At 44.3% G+C, this 24,565-nt stretch overlaps 1 protein-coding gene across 1 annotated transcript in view; it reads left to right on the forward strand.

The window, feature by feature from the left end:
• Positions 1-3,338: 3,338 nt before the first annotated feature.
• The window catches only part of ALK (ALK receptor tyrosine kinase), a 302,985-nt gene continuing 281,758 nt past the window's right edge, over positions 3,339-24,565 (forward strand). Inside the window, 2 exon segments of the mRNA XM_051783577.1 lie at positions 3,339-3,521; positions 3,523-4,126. Coding sequence (XP_051639537.1) covers positions 3,339-3,521; positions 3,523-4,126 — 787 coding nt within the window.

A 24,565-nucleotide genomic window follows, 5' to 3' on the forward strand; every position in this document is an offset into this window, starting at 1 on the left:
CCATGGTCGAGGCCCTCCTGCAGCTCCTGAAGGGCTCTCGCCCTGGAACATCTCCTGAATATGCCCTCTGTGGTCGGTCCTTGCTGGTGCAGGACCACCAGCAGCTCCTGCAGGAGAGGGAGGAGGGCAAGGACTTGTCTAAGGAGCTGCCTTCCAACAGCAGTGGCTGGGGCCAGAGCTCTGCCCCACACTGGTTCCCTTCTCCCACCAAGTGTCTGGGCCCAGATGCCTGAGCCATGGAGGAAGAGCCCAGTCCCCCATGCCCAGAGTCCCTGGGGACACTGGCTCTTGAGCAGCTGGAGGGAGGGAGGGATGGGGACCCCTGTCCAGGCTGCCTTACCTGGATGCCAGGGGCTGCCCAAAGAGTGCCCTGCTGCAGCCAGAGCCCACCTGCCGTGGTGCCTGGGCAGCAGCAGAGGGGCTCCTCTGCAGAGGAACCCCTTGCAAAGCAAGGGTGGCTGTTGATCAGAAGGTGATTCCACCATGCTCAAAAAAGAAAAAGGTACAATAGAAAGGCATGGAATCCTAGAACAGTTTAGGTTGGAAATGGCCTTTAAAGTCCACCTAGTCCAGCCTCCTTCAATGAGCAAGGTTATCTTCAACTAGATCAAGTTACTGCAACCTGATTTCGCAGGGATGTGGCATCTGCCACCTCTCTGGCCAATCTGTTCCAGTGGTTCAGCTTCTTCATTGTCCAAAATTTCTCCCTTCTATCTGGTATGGAACTTGTACTTTTTTCAGCTAAAAAACATTAAGCCTTGTCCTATTGCAAGAGGCCCTGTTAAAATGTCTGTCCGTAACCTTCTTTTAAGACCCCTTGAAGTGTTGAAATGCCACAAGAAGGTCTCCCGAGAGCTTTCTTTTCTCCAGGCTCAACAAGTCCGGGACTCTCTGCCCTTCCTTGGAGGAGAGGTGCTCCAGCACTCAGATCATTTTTTTGTTCCTCCTCTGGTACCAGTCCAGCAGGTCCCTGTCTTTCTTGTGCTGAGGGCTCCAGAGCCAGATGCAGCACTCCAGCTGGGGTCTCATCAGAGCAAAACAGGGGGGCAGAAGCACCTTCCTTGACCTGCTTCTTTGGATGCAGCCCAGGAGATGGTTGGCATTCTGGGCTGTGAGTGCACACTGCCCGCTCATGTCCAGCTTGAGCTGCAGTCACTCCATCAGAGAAGTCCACTGGGTTGGTCAGGCAGGACTTGGTGCAGCCATGCTGGAGGTCGCCAATCACCTTCCTGTCCTCCAGGAGTCTTAGTAGAGCTTCGAGCAGGATCTGTTCCATGGTCTTCCCATGCACAGAGGTGAGGCTCACAGGTGGCGGTTCCCAGGGTCATCCTTTCTATTCTTTCATAAAACTGGGTGCAAGGTTTCCCTTTTTCCAATCACCAGGGACTTCACATGACTGCCATGAGCTTTCAAATATTGTGGAGAGTGGCTTGGCAACTCCATCAGCCAAGTCCCTCAGGACTCTGGGATGCACCTCTTTATGTTCCATAGATTTAGGCCTGGTCAAATTAAACAGATGGCATAATCTACTTTGAGTGCTGCAACGCATGTTTTAGGAATTCGGGAGATAAATCATCCATGCTGTGAAGGACTAGGCATAATTTTACTCTGTACTCCATACTACAGGTTTTTGTGGGAGTGGAGGAGGTGTCTTGTGAGCCAGCACCTTTGAGTCTTGGTGTGTTGTGGCTTGTGAGCCAGCACCCTGGAGATGTTTCTTGTGAGAAGGTGAGAGCTTATAGAAGGGTCCTGTACAAAATGAAGGGCTTGTCAGTCACCACTTGTGGAAGTCTATTGTACAAATTTCAGGTCTTGTCAGCCACCACCTTTGGAGTCTCACTAGTGGGCTAGTTGCTGGAGTTAAGGTGGCTCCACAGTAAAGCCCAAGAGTTCCCTGACCCATGGCCTGGTGTCTTTGCTCAGCCTCAGGAGAATTTGAAATGAACCTCACAGCCCTAAGCAAGTGTCTTGACAAGACTGAGACCCAAAGTCAGCAAAACCGAAAAGTGAAGGATTAGCATTCATATGTTGGGGAAGTGAATATAATGGACTGTGAAATAAGAAGAGCTGGGGGAAAACAAGGGCATGTCCAAAGCACATTATCTTCATTCGGGGAAATGCCGCTGTATTAAAAATGGGCTTTGAATTAGCTCACCTGTATGAGGCAGAATACAGCACACAAGTGTTTTTTTTTTTCCCCATTAACTCTATTATTTAAGTAATCCTTCAGTAATTGTCCTGAAGTTCCTTCCTCAATGTTTCTGTACAGGAAAGATCATGGTTCCCTTTTCTAGCATCATGTCTGCAATTGGACTCTCTGGCATTACAATTATGGAGGCATTACACTGTGGTTCTGCTCCACAATATCTGTATATTAACATTAACTTGATATAAGCAGAAGAATAACCGCATGACAGAATAATTGCACTCTAATGATTATATAGTTAAAGTACCTGGATTACAAAAATATACATGCATTAAGTATCAAACTAAAGAGATAATAATAAGTCATTAAACAGGCAACTTCCAGAAATATGAATGAGTTATGATTAGCTATCCTAAGGCACAGCACTAATGTAATTACAGTAATTATATTGTATTTATTAAAGGTAAAAAAGGGGAAATTGTTGCACGAACCTTTCTTAAGGCTGTTTTCATTCTGAAATGGAAGAATTTTGATCAGTTTTTCAGAATGACTTATGCTCTAAGATTTTTAGACTTTCCCCTCCCTACTTCTCACCTTTTTCTTTTTTCTTTTTTTTTTCCCTACAGGGGAAAGACGTTCAGGGTTGTTTTGCGGACGTCAGCCTTTAGGCAGGTAAGGAAGGAAGCCAGGAAGGAAAGGAAGGTAAGAAAGGGAAGGATGGTAAGGAAGGGAAGACAGAGGGAAGGAAAGGAAGAAAAGAGAACAGCTCTGTCCATCATTGCCTGCACAGAGAGAAGACGCGAGGGACGCGGGATCCCAGAGCCCCTTACCACAGGGGGCTCGGCGCCCGGTGCCCGCCCCCAGCCCCTCTGGGCCATGTGGAGGTGCGGCTCCAGCCCTGCCTTTCCCGGAGCGCCCGGCCTGCCCCTGCGGGCCGCAAAGGGCCGCTCTCCTAGCCCCGTGTCAGGGGCCCGTGCGTGCCCCATCCCCGTCCCCGGGGACCGCTGTTCCCCATCCCCGGGACGGCGCATCCCCCGCCCGCTCCCGGGCCGCCCGGGAGCCGCCGGGCCATTTTTTTCTCAATGAACGCTCCGCCCGCCCCGCCCCCGGGCATTTGCATAACGAGGGCTGCCGGGCACGCCATTGGCTGCTGGCGGGCGCGCTCGGGCGTGACGTCAGCGCTCGCTGGGTAATGCCTGCGTTGTGGCGGGTAGTTGGAGCCGGCAAAGCCCGCGCAGCGGCGGCGGCTCCGGGTTCTCCGGGCTCTCCGGGCTCCCCGAGCGGAGCTGCCCGGCAGCCCCGAGCTCCCCGGGCGGACCGGCCTCTACTGCGGACCTGCACCGGCATCGCGCTCCACGGGCGCAGGACGAGGCGCTGCCGACCCTCCGCGGGTCATGGCCGGGCGCAGGTTGCCCGCCCGCCTCCTGGCCGCCGCCTGCCTCGCCCTGAGCTTGGCCCCGGGGGCGGCGGGGCCGCGGGAGAGCCCCGGCCTGTCGCGGCTGCAGAGGAGGAGCCTGGCGGTGGACTTCGTCGTGCCCTCGCTGTTTCGCACCTACGTGCGGGAACTGGTACTGGGCCCGCCGGGGCGCGGCTCGGCGCGGTGCCGCCTGCGCCTGGACTGCGCGCCCCTGCTCCGCGCCGCCCGCGGGGCGCTGCCGCGGGACGCGCCGCCCGGGCCCCCCGGCGGGTCCTCCGCGGCGGGCGGGCGGCGGCTGCGGCGCGCCAAGCAGCTGGTGCTGGAGGTGGGCGAGGGCAGCGTGCGGGACGGCTGCGCCGGAGAGCCGCCGCCGGGCTCCGGCGGGGCGCACCTGGAGTTCAACCTCACCGAGCTCTTCGCCTGGTGGCTCCGCGCCGGCGACGGGCGGCTGCGGGTGCGGCTGATGCCCGAGCGCCGCGGCGTCCTCCCGGGCAGCGAGCGCGGGCTGTCGGCGGCCATCCGCGCCGCCCGGCCCCGCATCCTGTTCCACGTCTCGACGGCAGGTGAGCCGTGCGTTGCATGCCGGGCAGCGCCCCCCGCCCAGCCCCCGCCACGTCCCGGCGGTGCGGTGTGTCCTCTCTGCCGGGACACGCGTCCAGCTGGTCCGCACCGTCCCGGTCACTGACAGCCCCGGAGGATGCGGGAAGCGCAGCTCCCCCGAGCAGCCGCGGCTTCCCCAAACGGCTTGTCCTTAAAGGCTGCGCTTTACCCGTGCGAAATGTACCGAGAGGCTTCGGTGGGGCGAGGAGGACTATTTTGAAAGTGCTGAGACGCTGGCGTTTTGAAACGCCAAGAATTTGTATGATAGCCGCAAGCAAGACCCAAAGGTTAAAGTGTTGTTAGCCGAAGGACATCAAGATCATGTTCTTTGAAACTTAATCTTAAAAAAGGATGCTTCCTCAAAGTGCTGCAAGTATTTTCAAGGTTATGTGCAGGCAGACTAGGGAACAGCATAAACGTGTTCAAAGCTGGGGCTGACCCCCAGTTTTTTACATTAATGCTACTGGTATCCATATTATTGCCTACTGGTGTTATTGGTATTAACATTATTCCTCTTTCTTAAACAGAAAAGGTGATGGCTGATAGACAAACCTGCAAAAAGGTTTTCCTCTCAATTTTATGTATCTGCAACTGAGTTAGTTTCTATCTCTTTTAAAACCACAGAGAATCCTTAGTGAACTGCACTGTATCAGCTACAGTGTGACAAGAAGTTGTACATCAGGGGAGGCTCATGTAGCATTGGTACTTCTGTGAAGAGAGAACCTGGTTTAGGATTTTGGTTCTGGTTGGCAGTGATTGCAGTCAGGGTATAGGGCAGCTCCTTTACCTCAAATCAGGGCTCTGCTTTGGGACAGTGATCAAGAGAAATTTCCATTCCGTGCATATGTTTGTACCTTTAACACAAGCTGTGATCCAGCCTCTCCTACTAAAAGAATACAATACCTAGAGGACTGCGGGGCTAAATAATTTGTCACAGTGAGGTAAGTTAGGTAGCTTTTATGAAGCTGTGTAGAAGTCAATGGTGTGTCCCTGAGTAGCCACCTACTTAATGGGCGACGGAGTATACTTCAGTAAATTCACAAGAGACGAGAAATCAGTGCTGGGCTCTGAAGACAGAGTTGGAGCAACTGATTTTTGATGCTCATCTGAAAAGACGGGATAGCCACCTGAAGAACTACAAATGGAACCCATGTTGTTCCTTGCTGCCTGAAACAAAAATCAAAGCAGACTGTCGAGCAGGCTGGGTGTGAGTCAGTCCTCCAGCTGGGGCTCAAGTGAGGTACCCAGGTTTGCTCTTCCTGTGTCGGATCTGGCAGGGATAACACAGAGGTGTTACTCTCTACCACAAGGTGGCTAGGTGAGGCCAACACACCCTACCTTTTAGCAGGTCTTGCCTTGCTCCATTGCCGTAAAAAAAGAATAATTAAAAATTAAAGACACTAAAACCTACTGTCTCCTTTTTTTTTCTGTTTAGGGAATTTATTGTGATTAGCACTTGTTTTGATTTACAGATCTCCTTCTTCGGCCTTAGTTTTGAATGCCATCTTGACTCAGGTACTTATAGCAATGAGGAAGCTGGAGGACATGCATTTGTCTTAAAGTATGAAGGTGTGTTTTTAACCTGAGTGAAGGGTATACATGTGAACTAACAGTTGCTCTGACCTTGTGAATACAATGCAGATGGAGCTTTAACCAAAGCTAGTAAAACTCACAGGCTTTTACTGTGTCTGTTGAGAAGAAATGCATGTTTTTCCAGATCAGTAGGAAGCTATGCCCCTGTAAAATCATGTTGGAGACAAAGCTCTGCTGTTCTTACTGCAATACAGTCATGCAAAATCAATCACAGGGGATGCAGGGAAAGGAGGAGCAGAGGGAAGGAATATGGACCTCATTTATCGATATCAAAGTGATAACTTCTGGCAGCTGTTCATAATCTGTAAAAATCCTGGTCTCTTCCTGAATTCTACATCAAGGTTGCTAACGTGCTTAAATTGTGTCGCTATAAAATTGCAACTCTGCTTTTTCAGCAGTAACACCTTGGTGTAGTCACACTGTTACGTGGCTTTGCGCTGCTTTTGTAACGTGGGTTTGTTTAACAACATTAGAAATCCATTCTTACTGCTTGGCTAAGGTGCTGCCTGTGTGAACACCATGTGTCACTGCTGGGCTTAAATTTGTGCTGTGTAGCCCTGCCGACAGCAGGATGTGCTGACACAGTGGTAACAGCATGAACAGCATCCACCAGCCCCTAAGTGCAGATTCCAGCAATTATTGACACCATTGCAGCTAATGTGTACAGGGCTTAACTAAAGCCCTTCCTAAGGCAATCTAGCCTTTCCTTCATTGGTTAAGCTAATTGGAAATGGATTTCAAACAACACAATCCTTCCATCAACAATGTAAAGCTGTTTCACTTATGTTGGCATACTTGGCTTTTTTTTTCCCCCGTCTCCTCTGCTGGAGGTGCCAATGATTGCAGTACTTCCCAGGAAAATGTATAATTACCTTGCTAAATTATTTTTGCCAAATTATCCTCCACATGAGCGGCAAATGAATTATATTTTAGGATAAGAAAAAAATTGCAAGGGGATGAATTCTCATTGACCTTAGGGTTGACAACAGTGTCCTGTAAATAATGCTTTATTGCCTTTAACTGTTATACTCTCAGATGTTGGCTTAAAGATAAATTTAACTGGAGTGAACCTTTTCCCTTTTTAGCAACATGTTTGCACAAAGCATAAAGCACTTTATCTCAGTCTGTTACTGAAGAACTAGTAAAGGATCAACTTACAGGCTGCTGCTGTTTTACAGACGAACCATAAAGTTCACAGGAACTTCTATAGGGCTTTCCTGCAAATACTCTTGATGCCAGATTTCTCTCACACTCATCCTTGTGGGAACATTTTCTCCTGCAAGAAAATGCTTCCATTTAGAGAAACTGTGATCCTCAGCCCATCTACCATTTCTGTGTCAGCTTGGTCTTCTCAAAATTTGGTACGAGAGAGTCTTCCCCCCCGAAAAGGCTTTTGCAATGAATATTGTCTTCTTATCTTTCCCCCAATGCTTCTCTGGGACAAAAAAAAATATTTTCATTCATTTCTGTGGAAAAACACACAACAAAAAATGCGGAGGAAGGGAGAGGTGAGCTTGGACAGGAAGGCAGTGTTGCAGATCTCTCATAGTTTAGGTGAACCTCAGCTACTAGGTTGCTGTTGGATCTGTTCTCATTGTCTTAATTTTGACTGGAAATTCCACCCTACCTCCAAGGAAACCGTTCCCAAAAGAATTTAATCAAACCCAGTACATTCCCATGAGGAATTAAGCAGCTAGTGTGAACATTACTGTCAGGGCATTCCAGGCCAGATTTAATTCTGGTATTACAGGATTTGCTATATGGTGTTGAACTACAGTGGGTCTCTGTAGCAGGTACTCTGGACAGGTTATTGAGCTTCCTTGGGAGAAAAATCCTACCATTTGTCTGTACAGAGTACTGGCAACTAAAGAAGTGACTGAGCATTAGCACTGACCACCCCTTGCACAAGTAATCCTCTGCTGCCGGGCTAAAATTACACAATCAGATAGGATACATGTCTTGTGCAGAAGTCTTGTGGGGGCCTTGTTGGCAAATCCATCCTGCAGATAATACAGTGTGGGTAGGCTTGGGTTTAGGTTAGTCCAAAGTGAGTGCTCTGCACTCACGTGGGCTCCACAGTGATCTAGAGCCCTTCCACCCAAATCCTGCATTGGTGTTTGGGTTTTTTTCATGTTAATGCCACAGGTAACCAGTTCACTCACTGTAGGGCACCTGACCCACAGATGTTGCTTAATAGGTTTCTTGGGTTTCTTGTGAGTTTACCTAGGAAATTTAATAAGCTGAAATGCCCATAAAATAACTTCCCGTGAGAACTAATTGCTACTTACATATGCAAAGGTGGGAAGCATATGTTAAGAAGGGGCATACAGGGATGAAAATGAGTCATTCCTCCCTCTAAAGGTCAATGTACTTTCATTCATGAAATAGATTTAACATTCCAATTATATTTTTTAAATAGCAATGCATAACTTTTCATCCTCTGGCTAGGCGAAATATTACTCCTGCACTGTGGCCTTCATCTAAAATTTTATTAACTTGCCACATGTATTCTCCCTGAAACTCTGCATTCACTATGTACCAATGCTATTATAATGCTGAGGCAATTAGGCTTTACATCTGTAGGGTACTGCTACTACGCACCTCAACTCATTTGCAGAAGGAACCCTTTGCCTAAAGATTAGAAAGAACTTCAGACTAGATAAAAATGTTTTGAAAGTAGACATTTTGTAAATGAAAATCAGAGCTCCAAGCTGAAATCCGACTGTGGTAAAGTCCACAGAATTATTTCTGCATATTTTAGAGGTACCAGCAGCATTTAATCAAGGCCTCTTAATTATATTTTTCTTTTATTATTTTTCGGGTTTGTTTTTCTGCCTTCAAAGGACAGCGTTTGGAGTTGTGCCATACTGAGCAGAAAACTGGTAAAAGACATCAGTCGCTTTGCATTTGCTCTCTGTTTTCTTCTCATCCTCAACTGTATGCCACATCTGAGATCTGATCTTGCTCTTCTGATAAAGCAGAGGCAAAACTTGGTGGATAAGGCTGAGACATTGCCATAGGGCTTCTAAAAGGTTTCAGTTGTAGTGCAAGTGGCTTTGTTCTTTTCTACTGGGGCTTTGTTCTTTGCCTCAGTCAAACAGGCCAGCGTTGCTGCTCCAAAGCTTCAGGAGAGCATGAGTTGCCCCTGAGTTTACTCTAGACATGGACTAGTGCAAATCAAGGTTTTCCTTTTCTACCCTTGGATTGTCATGGGTGCCAGTGTGCTGCATGCTGATTACCAGTTGCTAAACTACAGTGAATCATGAGTGTGCTTAGGAGCACCTTTCCTTGTCCTTCCTGCTCTGTTAGGTCTGTAGCACCTCTGTCTACACCTCCAGTCACTGGTGTGGATTTAGTCAGCCCACAGTGCCTGTTCTTGAACTCTAAATGCCTCTTGTAGAGGAAACCAACTGCCTAGTGATGAGCTTGCCTGACTTCATGGGCAGCATGATGCTTGATCCTACTGCTGTCCTACCTGTTCCTGTCCAAGTCACTTCACTACTCCATCAGCACTAAGAAAACTCAGGAAAACTCGTAGCCTATGACTCTCTTGACTCATGGTGTCTTGAACACTGTTTCTGTGCTGATCACAAAAATTTGGCTTGCAAAGCCACCAGACTTTCACAATAAAGCCACCAGACTTTGTTAATTTTTTGCTAGTTATTTGGCAGATAATGTGCACAATGTGTTTATGATTTCTAGGTCTGTTTTCTGCAAATTTTGTTTGCTTTTAGGCTCATTGTTCTTATGAATGTTCTTATTCATAAGCGTGTTCAGCAAAATAGCCATAAACAAACACCAAAAGGGACACAAGTAACAGTTTGTCATGTTTGAATGAACATTTATGGCACCTTTTAAAAATATGTTTTCTCTAAACTTGCTGTGCTTTATTTCCACATCCTTAAAAACAGGGAATAATACCTACAGCAAAGAAGTGCACTGGGACACTTAAGTGCTTTATTATACAAAAGCAGAGACACTCTTCAAAAGCAAAGGCAGTTTTGTAGGGTCTGATTGAATTAGATCCTGAAGTAATCTGGTCATTTGGTTCACTGCACATTTCAGGTGAACACTACATGATAGGAAATGAAATCTGTGTTTGTGACAATGTTTGTGAATTAGCCAAAAAGAGTAGAAAAGGTGAGGGGAGATTGGCAGTATTTAGCACTTACTCACAAAATTTCCAACTAAATGAGCCTCATCTTAGTAAAGAAGGTATCACCTTTTCAGTACATCAGTGCTAACTCATTTGAAGTGATGGTGTTTTGAGTCCAAGTTGCTTCCCAAATGACAGCAAATTCCACACTGTGCCTGGACATTTGCAACTGATTCTCACACCAAAGCATCCACTTGGACTACCCAGAACTAGAGTACTCAAACTAGGCAATCTACTTTTTTTGGCACAAGTGATTTGCCTAACATCAAGCAGAGATTCAGGTTGCTTGCTTTCCAAATCTCTTTTTACCCACTGAGACACAGAATCTATTTCCTCAGAAGCCCTTCTGAGCTCAACAGGGCTGCTGAGACTGCAGTGCTGAGCTGACAAAGGTCCGTTATGAAATGTGCCACATTTGTCTTGCTTCTCTAATTCAGAAAGATTTGGTTGGAGAAAAATGTCATGGAAGCATAAATGCAGATTTGATAAGTCTGACCTTTCTTTTCTTGCGAACAATAAATGTCAGAAAGCTTAAAATGACAAGCTGGAATGGCTGGAGGTTATTTATGTGTTTAAATATTTAGGCAAGAAACACATTTTGAGACTAAAGTCCAATTTACATGAGTATTTTGATTTATGACTGAGGCGGCCGAGTAGCGTCATGGTTGTCACTATCCTGCTTAGCATGGCTGCTCAGAAATTCCCTGTAACAGCACAGATAGGACTTAGATATCTCTACTTTAAGAAGCTATAAACTATGTCAGTTGTAGTGAGGGAGAATCACTTTCACTTGCTAGTCAAGTAGGATGTATGACATGGTTGAAGTGTTCTGAATGTACCCGATAGAAAGAGCTGGTGGCTGGCTCCAAACTGACTTCAGACAAGTTTCTAAAAACAAGCATTTCTTTTCCCAAAGGACTTACGAAGGTCGCTGCAAGAATGGAGTTCTGCTTTGACTTCCAGCTTAATTATCTTGCAGTATTGAGTCTGTTGTCAGTGACTCTGGCACAGAGTGAGCAGGGAGAACAGAATCACAAGAGGAACAGGGGACTCAGAAGAGGAGTTGTGTATACACAGCTCTGCCACTGACATGTCCTGTGAAACTAAATACTTCCCTTTGTGGCAGATACTTTCCTTTGCAAAGCAAGAGTGGTTTTAACTGCTTTTGAACTCTGTTGATAGAAGGTGCTTTCTTTATGGATTACTAGTGCTTTTGTTTTCTAAGAACCAGATAGAGTCTGAACTCTGAGATTTCTAAGGGAAAAGCTAAAACAGCCTACCATACTGATTTATTCCCATCTCTGCAGTTAATAATCACAAGACTGCTATTTCCTTCACTTCCAGTGATAGCAAGCTTACAGTTTTGTATGATGCTACAAGAGACTCAGTTTCTGTTTTATTTTTAAAAATTATGAGCCCTGCCTTTGTCTATTTAAAACAGCACACATCTTGAAGTCAAATTGTCAAATTTAGATTTGTAATTTGAATACTTTGTGCAGCTTTGACCAGGGTTACTTTGTAGTCCCATGAAACGGGAGGGTGGGATGGGCTGTGATCCCTTTGCCCATGACCAGCTGCCCATGGTGCTTTTTGGCAGCTGGAGATGGGAACCATCTCCATTTGCAGTGAGGAGCTGCAGGTGTTGGCTGGTGGGTGCTGCCGAGCTAACCGAGCCCTGCCTGTCCTGGGAATGGAAAACACGTAGGCAGTGGAGGAAGGTTTATCCTTTATGCTTTCCTACTTGAAGTATCAGAAATTTGCACAGAATGGGGAATTTGAGATCGTTTAAAAACTTCAGTGGCCTGCTTGTTTCTTGCTGGATTACACATGGCAAAGTGGAGATACTAGGCACGAACCTTGTAACTAGATGGTTCTAGAAGTGTGGGGCAGCCCTTTACAACTTGTCCCTAGCAACTCTTCAGTTCAGTTTGTGAATATCAAGAGTCTTTCAGTGGTAGTCCAGTGTTTACATCAAGGCAGAAGAGCTACTTTTCCTGCTCAAAAAAAGATGCATGGTGAATCCATTTCAGACTGGGATTTCCCTTGTAGTAATGTACTGCAGAAAGAAAGTGGTGCAGTTTCTTTCTACAAGCTTCTCCCCATTTCCTTACTGGTTTCATATCTTCCAAAGCCTTGTGATTATTCAGAAAATCGAGGTACTGGATAGCCAGGAGACAGAGCAGCTATCTAAAAAAAATACACTTTTATTCAAATAAAAGAGAGAGGTCACAGAACAAACCTCAGTGAGATCTCCCAACTTAATGGAAGTCACAGCCTCTTTCATCCCCTTTGCCGGTGTCCCTGGTCTCTCCCCATTTCTCCATTGGCTGGGATACTCTGGGGTTACAAGCTTCCTGACACACCTGCTATATATCCCCCATTATGTGCTTGTTAGGTGGTTCTGAAAGTCACTGACGTTTTTCAAGAGGGAGGCCACAGCACTCTTCAAAATGGGGGACATGGACACATGATACATTTTCTGCTGCTGGTTGGTCCCCCCGCCTCTGGGCAAACTGCACCTCTCTGTGACTGACAGCTGAAAAACTAACATGCAACTTCTTACTGCCAACTGTGGCTACACTACAAACTCTGCAAGAACACCTACTTATTCCCAGTATGATGAAAGAAAACCATGACTCTATCTTCAAGCTGCAGGCTGGGCAGAGGAGGAGCAGAAGGCTCTCTGTAAGGTGAAGAGCAGAGGGCACCTGCTGGTGAGTGCAAGGGGGAAAAAGCAGGGGTGGTGGGGAAGGTGGGAGTGCAGTGTGAGATGGCCCTGTGGGGATTCTTGTGCTGTGTATTTCTTGATGTCTGCGAGGAAGAGGTAATACTGGTCTGAGCAGACATATTGGAGAGGGTGTTTCTCCATATGTCGTACTCTTTTAAAAAAGTTTTCCTTCCAGCTCAGTTTTAACAGCTTGCATGGTTCCTCTGAATGCAGATGCTGTAGTGCTGGTGAAATGCAGCTAAATATCTGTGACTTCACCTATTAGAAGTCTGTGGTGATCTTTCAGAGCTCTGCAAGTTGCAGCAAATCTCCAATCACAACTTGTGCATTGGCATTCGCCTGCTGTTTCTACTGGCCCATTAAGTAATGGGCCATCTCAGATGCATCACAGTGTCTGGGCTTTTTATAGCCTCTTTCATGTTGGATTCTCAAAGTACTTTAAGCCTTATCATCCTGGTGACAATGCTAGGCATTATTATATCTATTTTACAGAGAGATCATAGAAGCCAGGGATGGAAAAAGCATTATTTGATTATGTTAGACTGCAAGTGCTGAATAGAATTTTCTCATATAGAATATACTCCATAGTGATGTCTCCCTCTCTCTGCACTTCAGCCAAAAGGCCAAGAAAGAACAAGAAATTAGAGTTGAGAGGCTTGATAACTTGCTGGAAATGCTGCAGCTGTCATTGGCAAAACTGCCTCCAAGTCTTCTCTGCTCCACACTGTATTTGTGACACTCGTCTTTAAATAATCCTGGTTTTGTCACATTTAGCAATATTGTTTACTTCTTAGTTTTGGGAGCATCTGTGATCTGCCGAGCCTCGTCTTCAGACATCACCCTGTGGCCTTTCCCTTTCTAGGGCAGTGTAGGTCAGCATTAGAGTGTGTGATGCAGTGGTTATTTCTGAGGGACATTTCATTATTGATGCTAATTAAACTTGAAACTAATGAGAAAGGATTACTTTTCAAGGCTAGAGAGGAGGCTGGAATAGTTATTATGGGTTAATTATTCTTCTAAAAGACGTGTTTTAAGTAACAATTCATTTTGTTAACTTTTTTTTACGTTGTACAAGAGCCTTGTTTGAAAAGGATTCAAAATATAATTGCTGCACTGACCTCATCCAGCTCTCAATCAGTAATCTCCTTCCATCAGCAAAAGGTTAATAAAATCTTTAAGGAGAGGAATTCTGTGCCTTATCTATGTGTAGACAATTTAGAATAGGTCTCCCTGCAAGTATTTCTTATTACCCTTCTGCATGATGTCTTTGGCATACTTTTTAGATTTGAAAAATGTTGCATTCCATAAAGCTTCCAAATTTAATGGTTGCTTTGCAAAACAGATGCATCACAGAGGCAGAGAGTGAATCTAGTCAGAGCTGGCTGAGAGTTGGCACATAAGTCAGAACCTGTTTCTTTCTTTTGAAAACTAGACCCTGTGGTGAACTTTAAAAATCTTTCCTCACTTTACAGGACAGCCCATGTCATAATTAGTATTTGCTAAGTAACCAAGGAAGGGAGGAGATGAGACTCATTTCAAATAGGAACCAAGGTTTCTTTCTGTCTGGAAGGCATTATGGTTTTTGGTGGAGAGGGTTTTGGTGGACACACTGGTCCACTTTGCTCCTTCCCACCTTATGTTGTCCTTGTCTTCTTCTTGGCTCTTTGTAGAGGTGACTAATGGCTTCAAATTGTTGCAATATTGTACTATGAAAATGGAAGGGAGAGCTGGGTTGATATTGTGAGTGCAGAAAGCTGAATAAAATCATAGAATTGTGTAGGTTGGAAAAGACCTCTAAGATCATCAGTTCAAAGTGGTGGACTGCCAAGTCCACCACTAAACCATGTCCCTACATGTTCGTTTGAACACTTTAAGGGATGGTGACTCCACCACTTCCCCGGGTAGCCTATTCCAATGCTTGATAATCCTTTTGGTGAAAAAAATTTTACTAATATCATATCTAAACTTCCTTGGTGCAACTTGAGGCCATTTCCTTTTGTCCTCTCCTGTTACCTGGGAGAAGAGACTGAACCCCACCTGGCTACAACCACCTGTCAGGTAGAGAGCGATAAAGTCCCCCCTGAGCCTCCTTTGCTCCAGGCCAAACACCCCTGGCTCCCCTCAGCTGCTTCTCATAAGACTTGTGCTCCAGATCCTTCCCCAGCTCTGTTGCCCTTCTCTGGACACACTCCAGCACCTCAATGTCTTTCCTGTAGTGAGGGGCCCAGAACTGGACACAGCATTCAAGGTGCAACCTCACCAGTGCTTAGTTCAGGGGGATGATCCCTTCCCCAGTTGTGCTGGCCACACTATTGTGATACAGGCCAGGATGCCACTGGCCTTCTTGGCCACATGCTGGCTCATGTTCAGCTGCTGTCGGACAGGTCCTTTTCCGCTGGGCACTTTTCCAGCCACTTTTCCCCAAGACTGTAGTGCTGTGTGGAGCTGTTGTGACCCAAGTATTGTGACCCAGCACTTCACCTTGTTGAACCTCACACAACTGGCCTTAGCCCATCAATCCAGCCTATCCAAATCCCTCTGTTTCTGTGGACAGGAAGGATATCAGTCTTTGTTAGCTGTAGGACAGCTTATGTGCTCCATTAGCCATTTGTCTGATGCCTTCTGTCAGGGCTCCTGCTTTGCATCTTGTGTTAATGTGAGGACTGCAAAAGCAAACACCCATTTTTGAAGATGGTGCTGTGAGCAGCAAGGCCTCAAATGGAAGGTGGGAAGTTGCAGCTTAGGAGAGCCCTTGGTACTGGGGCAATTTACCTAGTGAGAGCACATTACAATCTGTCTTGAAAGGGCAGCATTCACCTGTCCCAAGTTCAAGAACATCCTCCATCTGGGTGCAGGTATCAAGTTCAAAGATAAAACACCCTCTGAGTAATCACTCTTGCCACAGGACTCAGCCTGGCCAGCTTGTGGGATTTGGGGTAATATTTGAAGTGCTGAGTCCCTTTTGCAGTTTTAAATCACACAAAGATTGATCAAAAGCCCAATGTTTCCTTCTCTGCCTTGCCAGCCTACTGTCCTTTATCTCTTGAAACAAAGCAGCATTAACTTTTAAGATCTGATTCAATAACATTTTATGGATAATAATTATGACTGATACTAAGCCTTCAGCAACCAGTCTGTATGGAGATTTAATGTATTGAGGTTTATTACCAGTGTAACCTATCTTTATGTCGGTTGTAAAGCAGGATCAACTGTACTGATAAGAGGAAAGAGAAATATCAATGAACTGTTTGCCTCTGCTTCTCTGCAGGGTGTTCATGTTCCTGCCACTTAATATTGCTAGCACGGTGGGAGTTTGCTGGTGAAGAGTTTTTGTTTACAGAGTCTGTTTGCGCAACTGCAGCGTGAATGAATGAATGAATGAATGAATGAGTGCATGAATGAGCTAGAGCAATCCTGTGCTGGAAAAGGAATCCATTAGTGGATAGACCCTGGAGACCAATTGATCATACTTTCCCTTTTAATACTAAATGTGTGAATGCAAAGTTTTCAGAGATGCTATTTAGAGATGAGCTTCACAACCCTCTCTGAGACTTATCCCAGTAATGGAAGTTATTAAATATATGAAACTTCTCTAAACACCTCATATTAGTGATTTTTTTTCCCAAAAGTTTTCCAGTTTCCCTGATCTCATCAGGACATAATTGTATGTACACATGTCATAACTGTCTATGGAGATGGTCCCTAAACCAAACCAAAGACCAGGCTGAGCAAAAGAAAGCTCTGGTTTCTAGGTCCTTAAGTGCTGTGCACAGTGGTCTAATATAAATTACAATATGAGAAAGGAAACTTGTCTTCATTTCCATAGAGGGTTTTCAAGGAAAATTCTCCTGGTGTATTCGTGCTGAAAAAGTCACCTGAAGAACCCAGGACTGGGTCCTTGCTCAGCTGAACTTTGTGATGTTCATGCATCATTAACTGTAACTGTATTATATAGTTGCCTTTTTTGCCTTGCTTCTCCTCATAACTTTCTGTATAAGGAAATCCACATCCCTGGTAAGTTCAAATAAGATGCTGTCTGCTTGTGTCCTTTTTGCCTTTTTGATGGGAAAGCAGAAGGGAATTCTAAAGCGCTCTGGGAGCTACATGGAGGCCTTGCTTTGACATCTCTAAATATGTGAGTAATGGGGTGCTTAGAACTGATTTTACTTGTGACGGATGATCAACAATAAGGAATCACAAATTGTGGGCAGCAGAGCTTGGAGAGGAGAGCTGCTCCACAAGATTAATGGGAAGGGAGACCTTTAGTGTAATGAAAGACACAGTTCCAGCTTGAAAAGAGACAATGACACACTAGATCGAGTCTTGAGCATTTGAACAGTCAGGTTCCCTCTCCAGGCAGCAGTGCTGTGCATTTGTAGAGCCCCTCCCTAGCTAGGGAACACTGAACAGCTGCAAGACAAATGCACTGTAGTTCTCACTTCACCTGCAAGTGAGTACACCAGGACACCGTGGTATTGGCTTGCCAAAGGGCTATGTAAGCTGAGGACGGGGGTGTTGAAGGAAAACTAGAAATTTCTATTTATTCTAAGAAGTGCAAGCCAATAAGAGAAACAGGATGAGACTGCAGTAGAATGTAGCTGGGTCTGATCACTGCAGGGTTTATTTTATAATCAAACATTTTCCTGTGGAGAAATCACCTCAGACAAATCATGCAAGTGAAATATAATTGGGAAAAAAAACCCCAAGCCAAAACCTTGTGTCCACTTTTAATTAGATACTAATTATCCTATTATCAGGAGAAATATGAAGTTTAAAAGAGAATAAATATCTCTGTACTGAAATAATAAAAAAACCCCAATAGGTGAAAGTGTAGCTTATCCTTCCCTTCTACTGTAAGTTGCAAGCTGGTATTAATCTGAATGTCATAACTACAAGACTATGAGCAGGAAGCAGAATTAACAAAATGTTAGTGGGGCCAGCTACAGGATCATTGTTATGATTGCAACTGTTATTCTCTGTCTCTGACAAGGATAATAGTGTGTGGAAATGAAGCCAGCAAACATGTGAAATTCATCTAAATATAGAGGACCAAACAGCAAATAATAACTGGACCAGTAATCAGATGCAGAAGGCCTTATCTGTAAGTACACTGGCTTGAAAGATGGCAGTGCTGGTAGATAAACATTAAGAGGACTATGAAGCTGAGGATAAATAGAGCAATATCCTCTAAACAGTAAAGAGCTGGAGCATAAGACCCTGGAAAGACATTCAGGACTTATTGCTTGAGAAAGATCCCTAAAGCTGTCAAGCAGATGTGCAGCTGGTAAGTAGATGACTCGCTGAGATGTTGACTGAAATGGTAGAAGAAATAAATCAGAGGGGATTGCATTAGTGTAACTGAAGGCAGTACATTACTTTGGTTTGAAGTATAGTGTCCTGTGGAGAAAGCAATGACTGTCATCCCATAAGAATGATCAAACTGAGTGGAGACAAGTCCCAGATCTAGGCTGTAGCAAAGGCAGGGGTTTCTCCTCTGAGAAGTCATAATTTTCAGGTTTTCATGAAAGCCTTGGACTAGAGTTTGATGGGAGGCCTAAGGGGCTAATCATAAGCCTGCTGAAGCCAATGGCATCTTCCCATTGTACATCTGCTCCACTCTCCCGCTCTCGGGTACAGCCAGACTGGGCAAAAACTACCTTTCCTGCTCTTTGCTATTAGGCCATCTGCTGTGAGTGCACAGGGAGACACAGCACACCTCATTTTTTTGTGTCGGAAGATAAGAAATAGAACTTCTTTTCATCTTTTTTTTTTTTTTTTTTTTTTGCCTGACCTTAGTCTAGATGGTAAGCAAAAGAAGACATTGGTGCTAAGTTTAGTGACCGAACCAGTATTGTCTGTGCTGTCCATACCCAGGCCAAATGAGCACAAGATGTTATGAGCCCTTGTTCTTGAATTCTTAGTGTTTTGTGGAAGGGGCTTTTGGTCCTGGCTGTTGCACTGTAGCATGTGTGTTAGCCATTAAACACCTCTTGCTGTAGTGAACTCCTAGGCCTTTGGCATCCATACTATGTCTGGGTTTTGGGTTGAATGAGAACAAGGGAAACATCAGCCCAATAATGGGAATGAAGGAGCAAGAGCATCCTAGTGCAAGCAAAGGGGAAAACAAGAGCTCTCCAGAGTCCAGTAACAGGAGGAAAGAGCTTGTTAGAAAAGAAAAAGCCAACTAACTCGAGATGTTCATCTGAATGGAGAACACAACTTTTCATCAAGAAGGGACAGAAAATGCCTTGTTCCTACCTCTAAAATCAGTTCCAAAGTAGCTGTGATAGTCAAACCCATCTGCAAAGATAAAACCCATCTGCAAAGATAAAACCCATCTGCAAAGATCTGAAGTATGATCTTGTCTCTTAACATGGTTTTTATCATAACTCTCATCCCTTTCCCCAGAAGCACTTGGGGATGGCAAAGTGGGGTTCAGATTAAAATGCTCAAGGCAAGGAATGTCAGGCTAAATTTTATTAAAGTCACATCAAGAGAATTATCAGAAGGAAGAGCAGGCAAAATACCTAAATGAAAACTCTTATCCAAACTAGTTTACAACTAATGTGGGAGTGCCTTTTAGTCTCCTGTGTTAGTTCAAGCTAGAATAATTCAGAATTTTTTTTTCCTAGTCTCTAAACTGGTGCACTGATTGTTCCTGTGGGTAACATCCTGTGACACATCTGTTTTATTCATAGTTTTGATTTCATGGCAAGACCAAGGCTTATTTCTCATGGTGCACTGTGAGCCATCTTTGTATAAACTTAGAGTCTGCCTTAGGATTTTTGTGCTCATGCTGTAAGAAGATAAAGTGAAAAAGGGCAATTTTTGAGCTGCTCCAGGCATGTCCCTAGCCTTGCAATGAAAGCCTGGTTTTCAAGGTAGCTTCGAGAACATGTTTCTCCGTCTAAAGCCTTATCACTGACCTTCCAACCCTGGTCACTTCTTCACTAAAGCCCATCTCCAGAACCTCACGGGCACTTCCAATTGTCCTGAAATGATCATTGTGTCTGTTGAGAACAGAGCCCTGCAAGGTCCAGAAGCAGTTCTGTCTGGGTAAAACACAGGTATCTGTAGCATCTATTGTTGGTACAGATTGCTGGGGTCACACACAGTGGGTTTCAGATGTTCCTTTCAACTGTGTGCCCAAGGACACGGAGGGTGCTTGAGTTCTGGAGCTACCGTTTCTGGAAGGCTCAATTTTGAAATTCACCTCTATAAAAAGTCACAGGTAAAAGCCTTCTGGAATCGAGCTAAAGCTGGAGCTGGTGCAGCACAGGGGCAAGTTCAGCTTTAGTGACCTGAATCTCACCTGCCTTAAATGCAGAGACCAGCTGAGTTTTATTTTCCAGGAAAATCCATTATTTGTTGTCCTTAGAAGCTTCTCTGTTAAAGCCTTTTTCTTTTCTATCTGAGCAATCTAGGTTCTGTGTTCTGTATTGCAATTCTGTATTACAGCAAGCAGGAATCCTTTCCCAAAACAGCCTATTTCTCCAAAGAGGCTGATTGTGTTGGAAGTTGTGCCTTGCTGTGATTGACTTCATGACTTGATCCTACACAGATCTTCCTTGATGTGACTTCCTCCACAGGGTCCTTCCCAAGTCCTATTTTTCATATTGCATTCTGAACCAGTAACTCTTCTCTCAAAGGCACTCCACAAAAGCAGTGTGCTGCAGCTCCTCCAAGTAGCACTAAATCTGTGACAAACCTAAGGGATGTTCCACAGTAAGGTGATAAACTACTGACTTGTCAACTGTTTTGCTGGTGAAATGGGAAATGAGGCAGGCAGCTTTCCCCTTTAAAGTTGAGAGAGATAAGGGCAGTTTCAGTGTTTCATAGTCAGCCATCAGTGTTTCACAATCATCCATAAAATAAAGAGTTACTTGTTTTTTAAACTGATGTCTCAGTAGTGAGGAACTTCATTTTTCACTAGTATTCATGCTTATTCAAAGCAGAAGATATTTACTAGTGAATTAAACAACTGAGATTTCACCTGTTAATCATATTCCTTGAAATACGGTTTTTAAAATGTTCATATTTGTAGCTATTCATATTTGTAGGTGAGGAGGTCAACACAAGTAAAACGACACCCAAGAAAATGACAAATTGCTAGAGTTGAGAGGTGCAGAAGGTGAAGTTTTATAGCAGTTCCATAGTCTTTCATGATCCTGGTTTTTCAATAGAATAATAACATCAATAAACCTTGCAATGTTGCTGAAGAAAGTAGGGAATAGAAGTGAATTTGGCTTTCTCCTGAGGCGTTGTGCTAAATAGGTTGTGCTGTAATCTGAGTCATTGGGAAACATCTCTGATACAGCAGGGAACATGAGAGACTCTGACCTACTGTTGTTTGATCTTGGAACACTTCATGGAGTTCAGTTTGTTATTTTCTTCTCTCTTTTTGGTGTCTCATATGATTTACCCGTTAGTGCTGATGAATGCATGCTGCTGCCCCAGTGAAGGCCAGCAGTGCACCTGCCAGGTCGGTGCTTGGCGGTGGGTGACGATGGGTGGCATTGCCAGCGGTGCCACCGCTCTGGAAAATGAGCTTCCCTAGGTCACTGCAGCCCTTGTGCCCCCACTGGAACTGTGTGTCTGCAATAACATGTCAGCTGAGCGATACCTGAAGGTCATGGCTTTCCTCTCCACCTGGATGAGATATGTGAAGTGCAAACACCTGTACCACTGCAGTTTGATTAGGAGCTGCAGAGCACTTCCTTGATGCACCAAAAACTCAAAGAAGTTTTGTCTTCACAATTCCTAAACGGGTCCAGAAGCCCTTTCCACCCTTAACCAATCTGTGATTCTGTGACTGTAAACATCATCAAATAGGATTAGGCCTGGCTTTTTTAGGGCAGCTTGAGCTGTGCTGTGTTACCCTGTGCTACATGCTCTTAACTGTATTATTCTGTCTTTTTGTGAATGCCAGCAATCTAAGTATATTTGCTTGGAATATTGTGCTCAGATTTATGGTTTTCTGCATACGTGATTGCTCACCATGCACACCAGCAGAATAAAGCAGTGCCTCTCATTAGGGAACTGACAGATTTTTGACAAGATTGTCGAATCCCAAGTCATGCATGAGTTCCCTAACTGCTTTAGGGCACGGCTTGGGTGTCTGGTTGTTACATAGGACTCGTATTTGGCTCACTCAGCAGACAGCAGGTCATCCCATTGACACCTGCCCACTCTGTTAACAGACCTGTGAGCCTACTGCTGTCTAATATTTGTATGATAATGCAACACAGTTGAGAATTGATTTATAAAATGCAGGTCACTCAGTAGATGCAGCAGCCAGTGAGGGAGCACAAGGTGACAATGAAACAATTCAGATTAGCAAGTGGGGGCTTTGCAGCTGCTAGTGCTCTAATTGCATCTCTCCAGTTGTTCCTGGGATGGGCGGGAGAAGCCAAGCAGTCTCAAGGCATAACCATATTTCACTGTTCAGCTTTCCAAACACTCTTCTGTGGTCTGTAGAGAAGAGAGGATTTAAGGACCCCAAGCCTTTTCATCTTCTGTGCTGTCAAATAAACTCTGTCATTCTGAAGTAATATTTCCTGGGCATTTTTTTTCCCCATAGATTTCTTTTCACATTAAGATCAGCAAAAGCTCTTTCTGGGAAGCCTGATTAAAAATGCAGTTCCTCCCAGGAAAGAAAAGAAAATAACATTTTCAGCATCAAAAGAGATCACAAAAATATCATGAAAAAATAAAAGGAATTTTGAAGATTATATGTTGCAGGAAAGCAGGTAAAAGTGACCTAGGGCATTCTGTTGTTTGTAGAATAGTTTATGGTTTTTTGAATAGACATCTGCTAAGAGTATAGGTGATGAAGACTCTCAGAGACAAGAAATGTGCTGTATTTTGATTAGCTTCAAGAAAGTTATGAAGATAGCTAATTTCTTTGTGAAATTTACTCTTTTCTATGTATTAAAAACAAACAAACAAAAACCACAAGAAAAACCAAACAAAGTCCTACCAACAAAAGACCTATGAAACTGCTGTTTCTTCTCAACTACATGCTGTTAGCATTACCAGGAACGCAAACACAAATGGTTTCCAGCTCTGTTTGCAGACCTTTGCCTCAGGATCAGACTGGGGTGTTGGCAAGTGAGACTGTGTAAGTACAAAAGGTGCTTTCCTATTTTGATCTTTTGAGCTGAGTTGTGTTCTCTGTGGTTGTGTAATTAACCATGTAACTGCCTGCCTTCTACTTGGGCCATAACTTTATTAAGAAAAGAGAGAAAATCTCAGGAAAAGAAGTGATTTGTGCTTTGGTCTTTTTGACGTTGTACAAAGGGTGTAGAAGAGAGGATTCCAGTGACTTCAGATGTTACCTTCTATATTACATATGACCAAAATACTTTCAAACAGTGTCCTTTTTATATGTTTCCAATCCAGAACAAGTAAAATGGGGAGACACTATTTACAAGAGCATGTATAGAACAAGGAGGAATGACTTAAGACTGAGAGAGAGTAAGTCTGGATTAGATATTAGGATGAAATTCCAGTGTTGAGGCACTGGAACAGGTTGCCTAGAGAAGTTAAGGGTGCCCCATCCGTGGAAGTGTTCACAGACTGGTTGGATAGAGTTCTAAGCAACCTGGTCTAGTGAAAGGTGTCCCTGCCTGTGCCAGGGGTTTTGGAACTAGATGATCTTCTAACTCAAACTATTCTATTATTTGATGATCTTTAAAGAAAAATAAAATCTAGTGAGATCATTACCATTTTGTTTTGACAGCTTGAATTCTTTGCAACACCGTTGCATTGAACACTTCTCCAGCTCTAGTGTAACCTTCATCTGTAACCAACCCCTCTTCTGTTTCCCCCTCAAACATCCTTTCAGGTACACATACATTTCAGAGGAAGAGAATAGGTTCAATGTTATTAGCAAAAAATAATGAGGCTTGCCCACGGTCCATGTTTTATCAATAACTTTTATGAAGTGTGTTTTGCATCTTGAGATGAGTCTCGCATTTCAGCTTGGAGCAATGCATTGCATACTTGGAAGGCAATGGAGACGGTCTTTCCAGTGTCTTTCATCAATCATTTAAGATGAGTTGTGTAAAATCCAACTGACCCTTCTATAATAACTAGGGGCAAATAGCTTTGAATTGTCATTTTGATAAATTTTGGAGTATTGGCAGTGTTATGGGCTAAGGAGCCAGGCATCCAAGCCTTTCATCTGTCAGTGTCATTATGAAATATCTTAAAAGAACACGGGGAATGTGTCCTAGTGATTCAATAAATCTTATCTCCATGAATGAGTGGATTTTGCGTGGTTTTATAATCTACTGAACTCTAATAGCCTATATCCTTTGCTTCAAAAATAACTGTTAGAACAAGGTGTTTGATGAGTCTGTGTACTGTTTTTCTGCAACCCCTTAGATTTCTTTATGTCAATGAATGACTTTCAGTGGTGAATGCCATAGCAATTATTGACCTATGTGGTACATGCATGGTTTTAACAATTTATTGTGCGATAAAAACTAACCCTTTACTCTTTCCCATGTTTCTCTGTAAATACCAAAGGCAGGTACAACACTTTTCACAGCAACGTTGCAAGAAAAAATTCAAAACTAGGTGAAATGATTTTTTGACATGTGCCACCAAATGAAATGTTGGTTTTAGTATCCGATCTAATGTCTGTGACATGGTTGGGGCCTGTAATGATAATTTAGTGCAATCTGAGAACCTCTTGTGTTTTATTGTATTCAACATTGACTATGTGTCAGTTTTACCACAGATTAAAAGTTGAGTTCATAGCTTCACAACCACAGTTTAAATGAAACACAAATAATGATATTTGAAACTAAAATAAGCTTCCATGATAAGAAGGGACAAAAGTCCTGTTTTTTTCAACTGTTACCATTTCTTTTCATTTTTGGGGAGAAAGGAGGAGAGGAGAGGAAGAGTGGAAAGAGG

This window comes from Manacus candei, unplaced genomic scaffold (assembly GCF_025592945.1).
Source record: "Manacus candei isolate 608988 ecotype Guabito, Panama unplaced genomic scaffold, ASM2559294v1 h1tg000017l, whole genome shotgun sequence".
NCBI lineage: Eukaryota > Metazoa > Chordata > Aves > Passeriformes > Pipridae > Manacus > Manacus candei.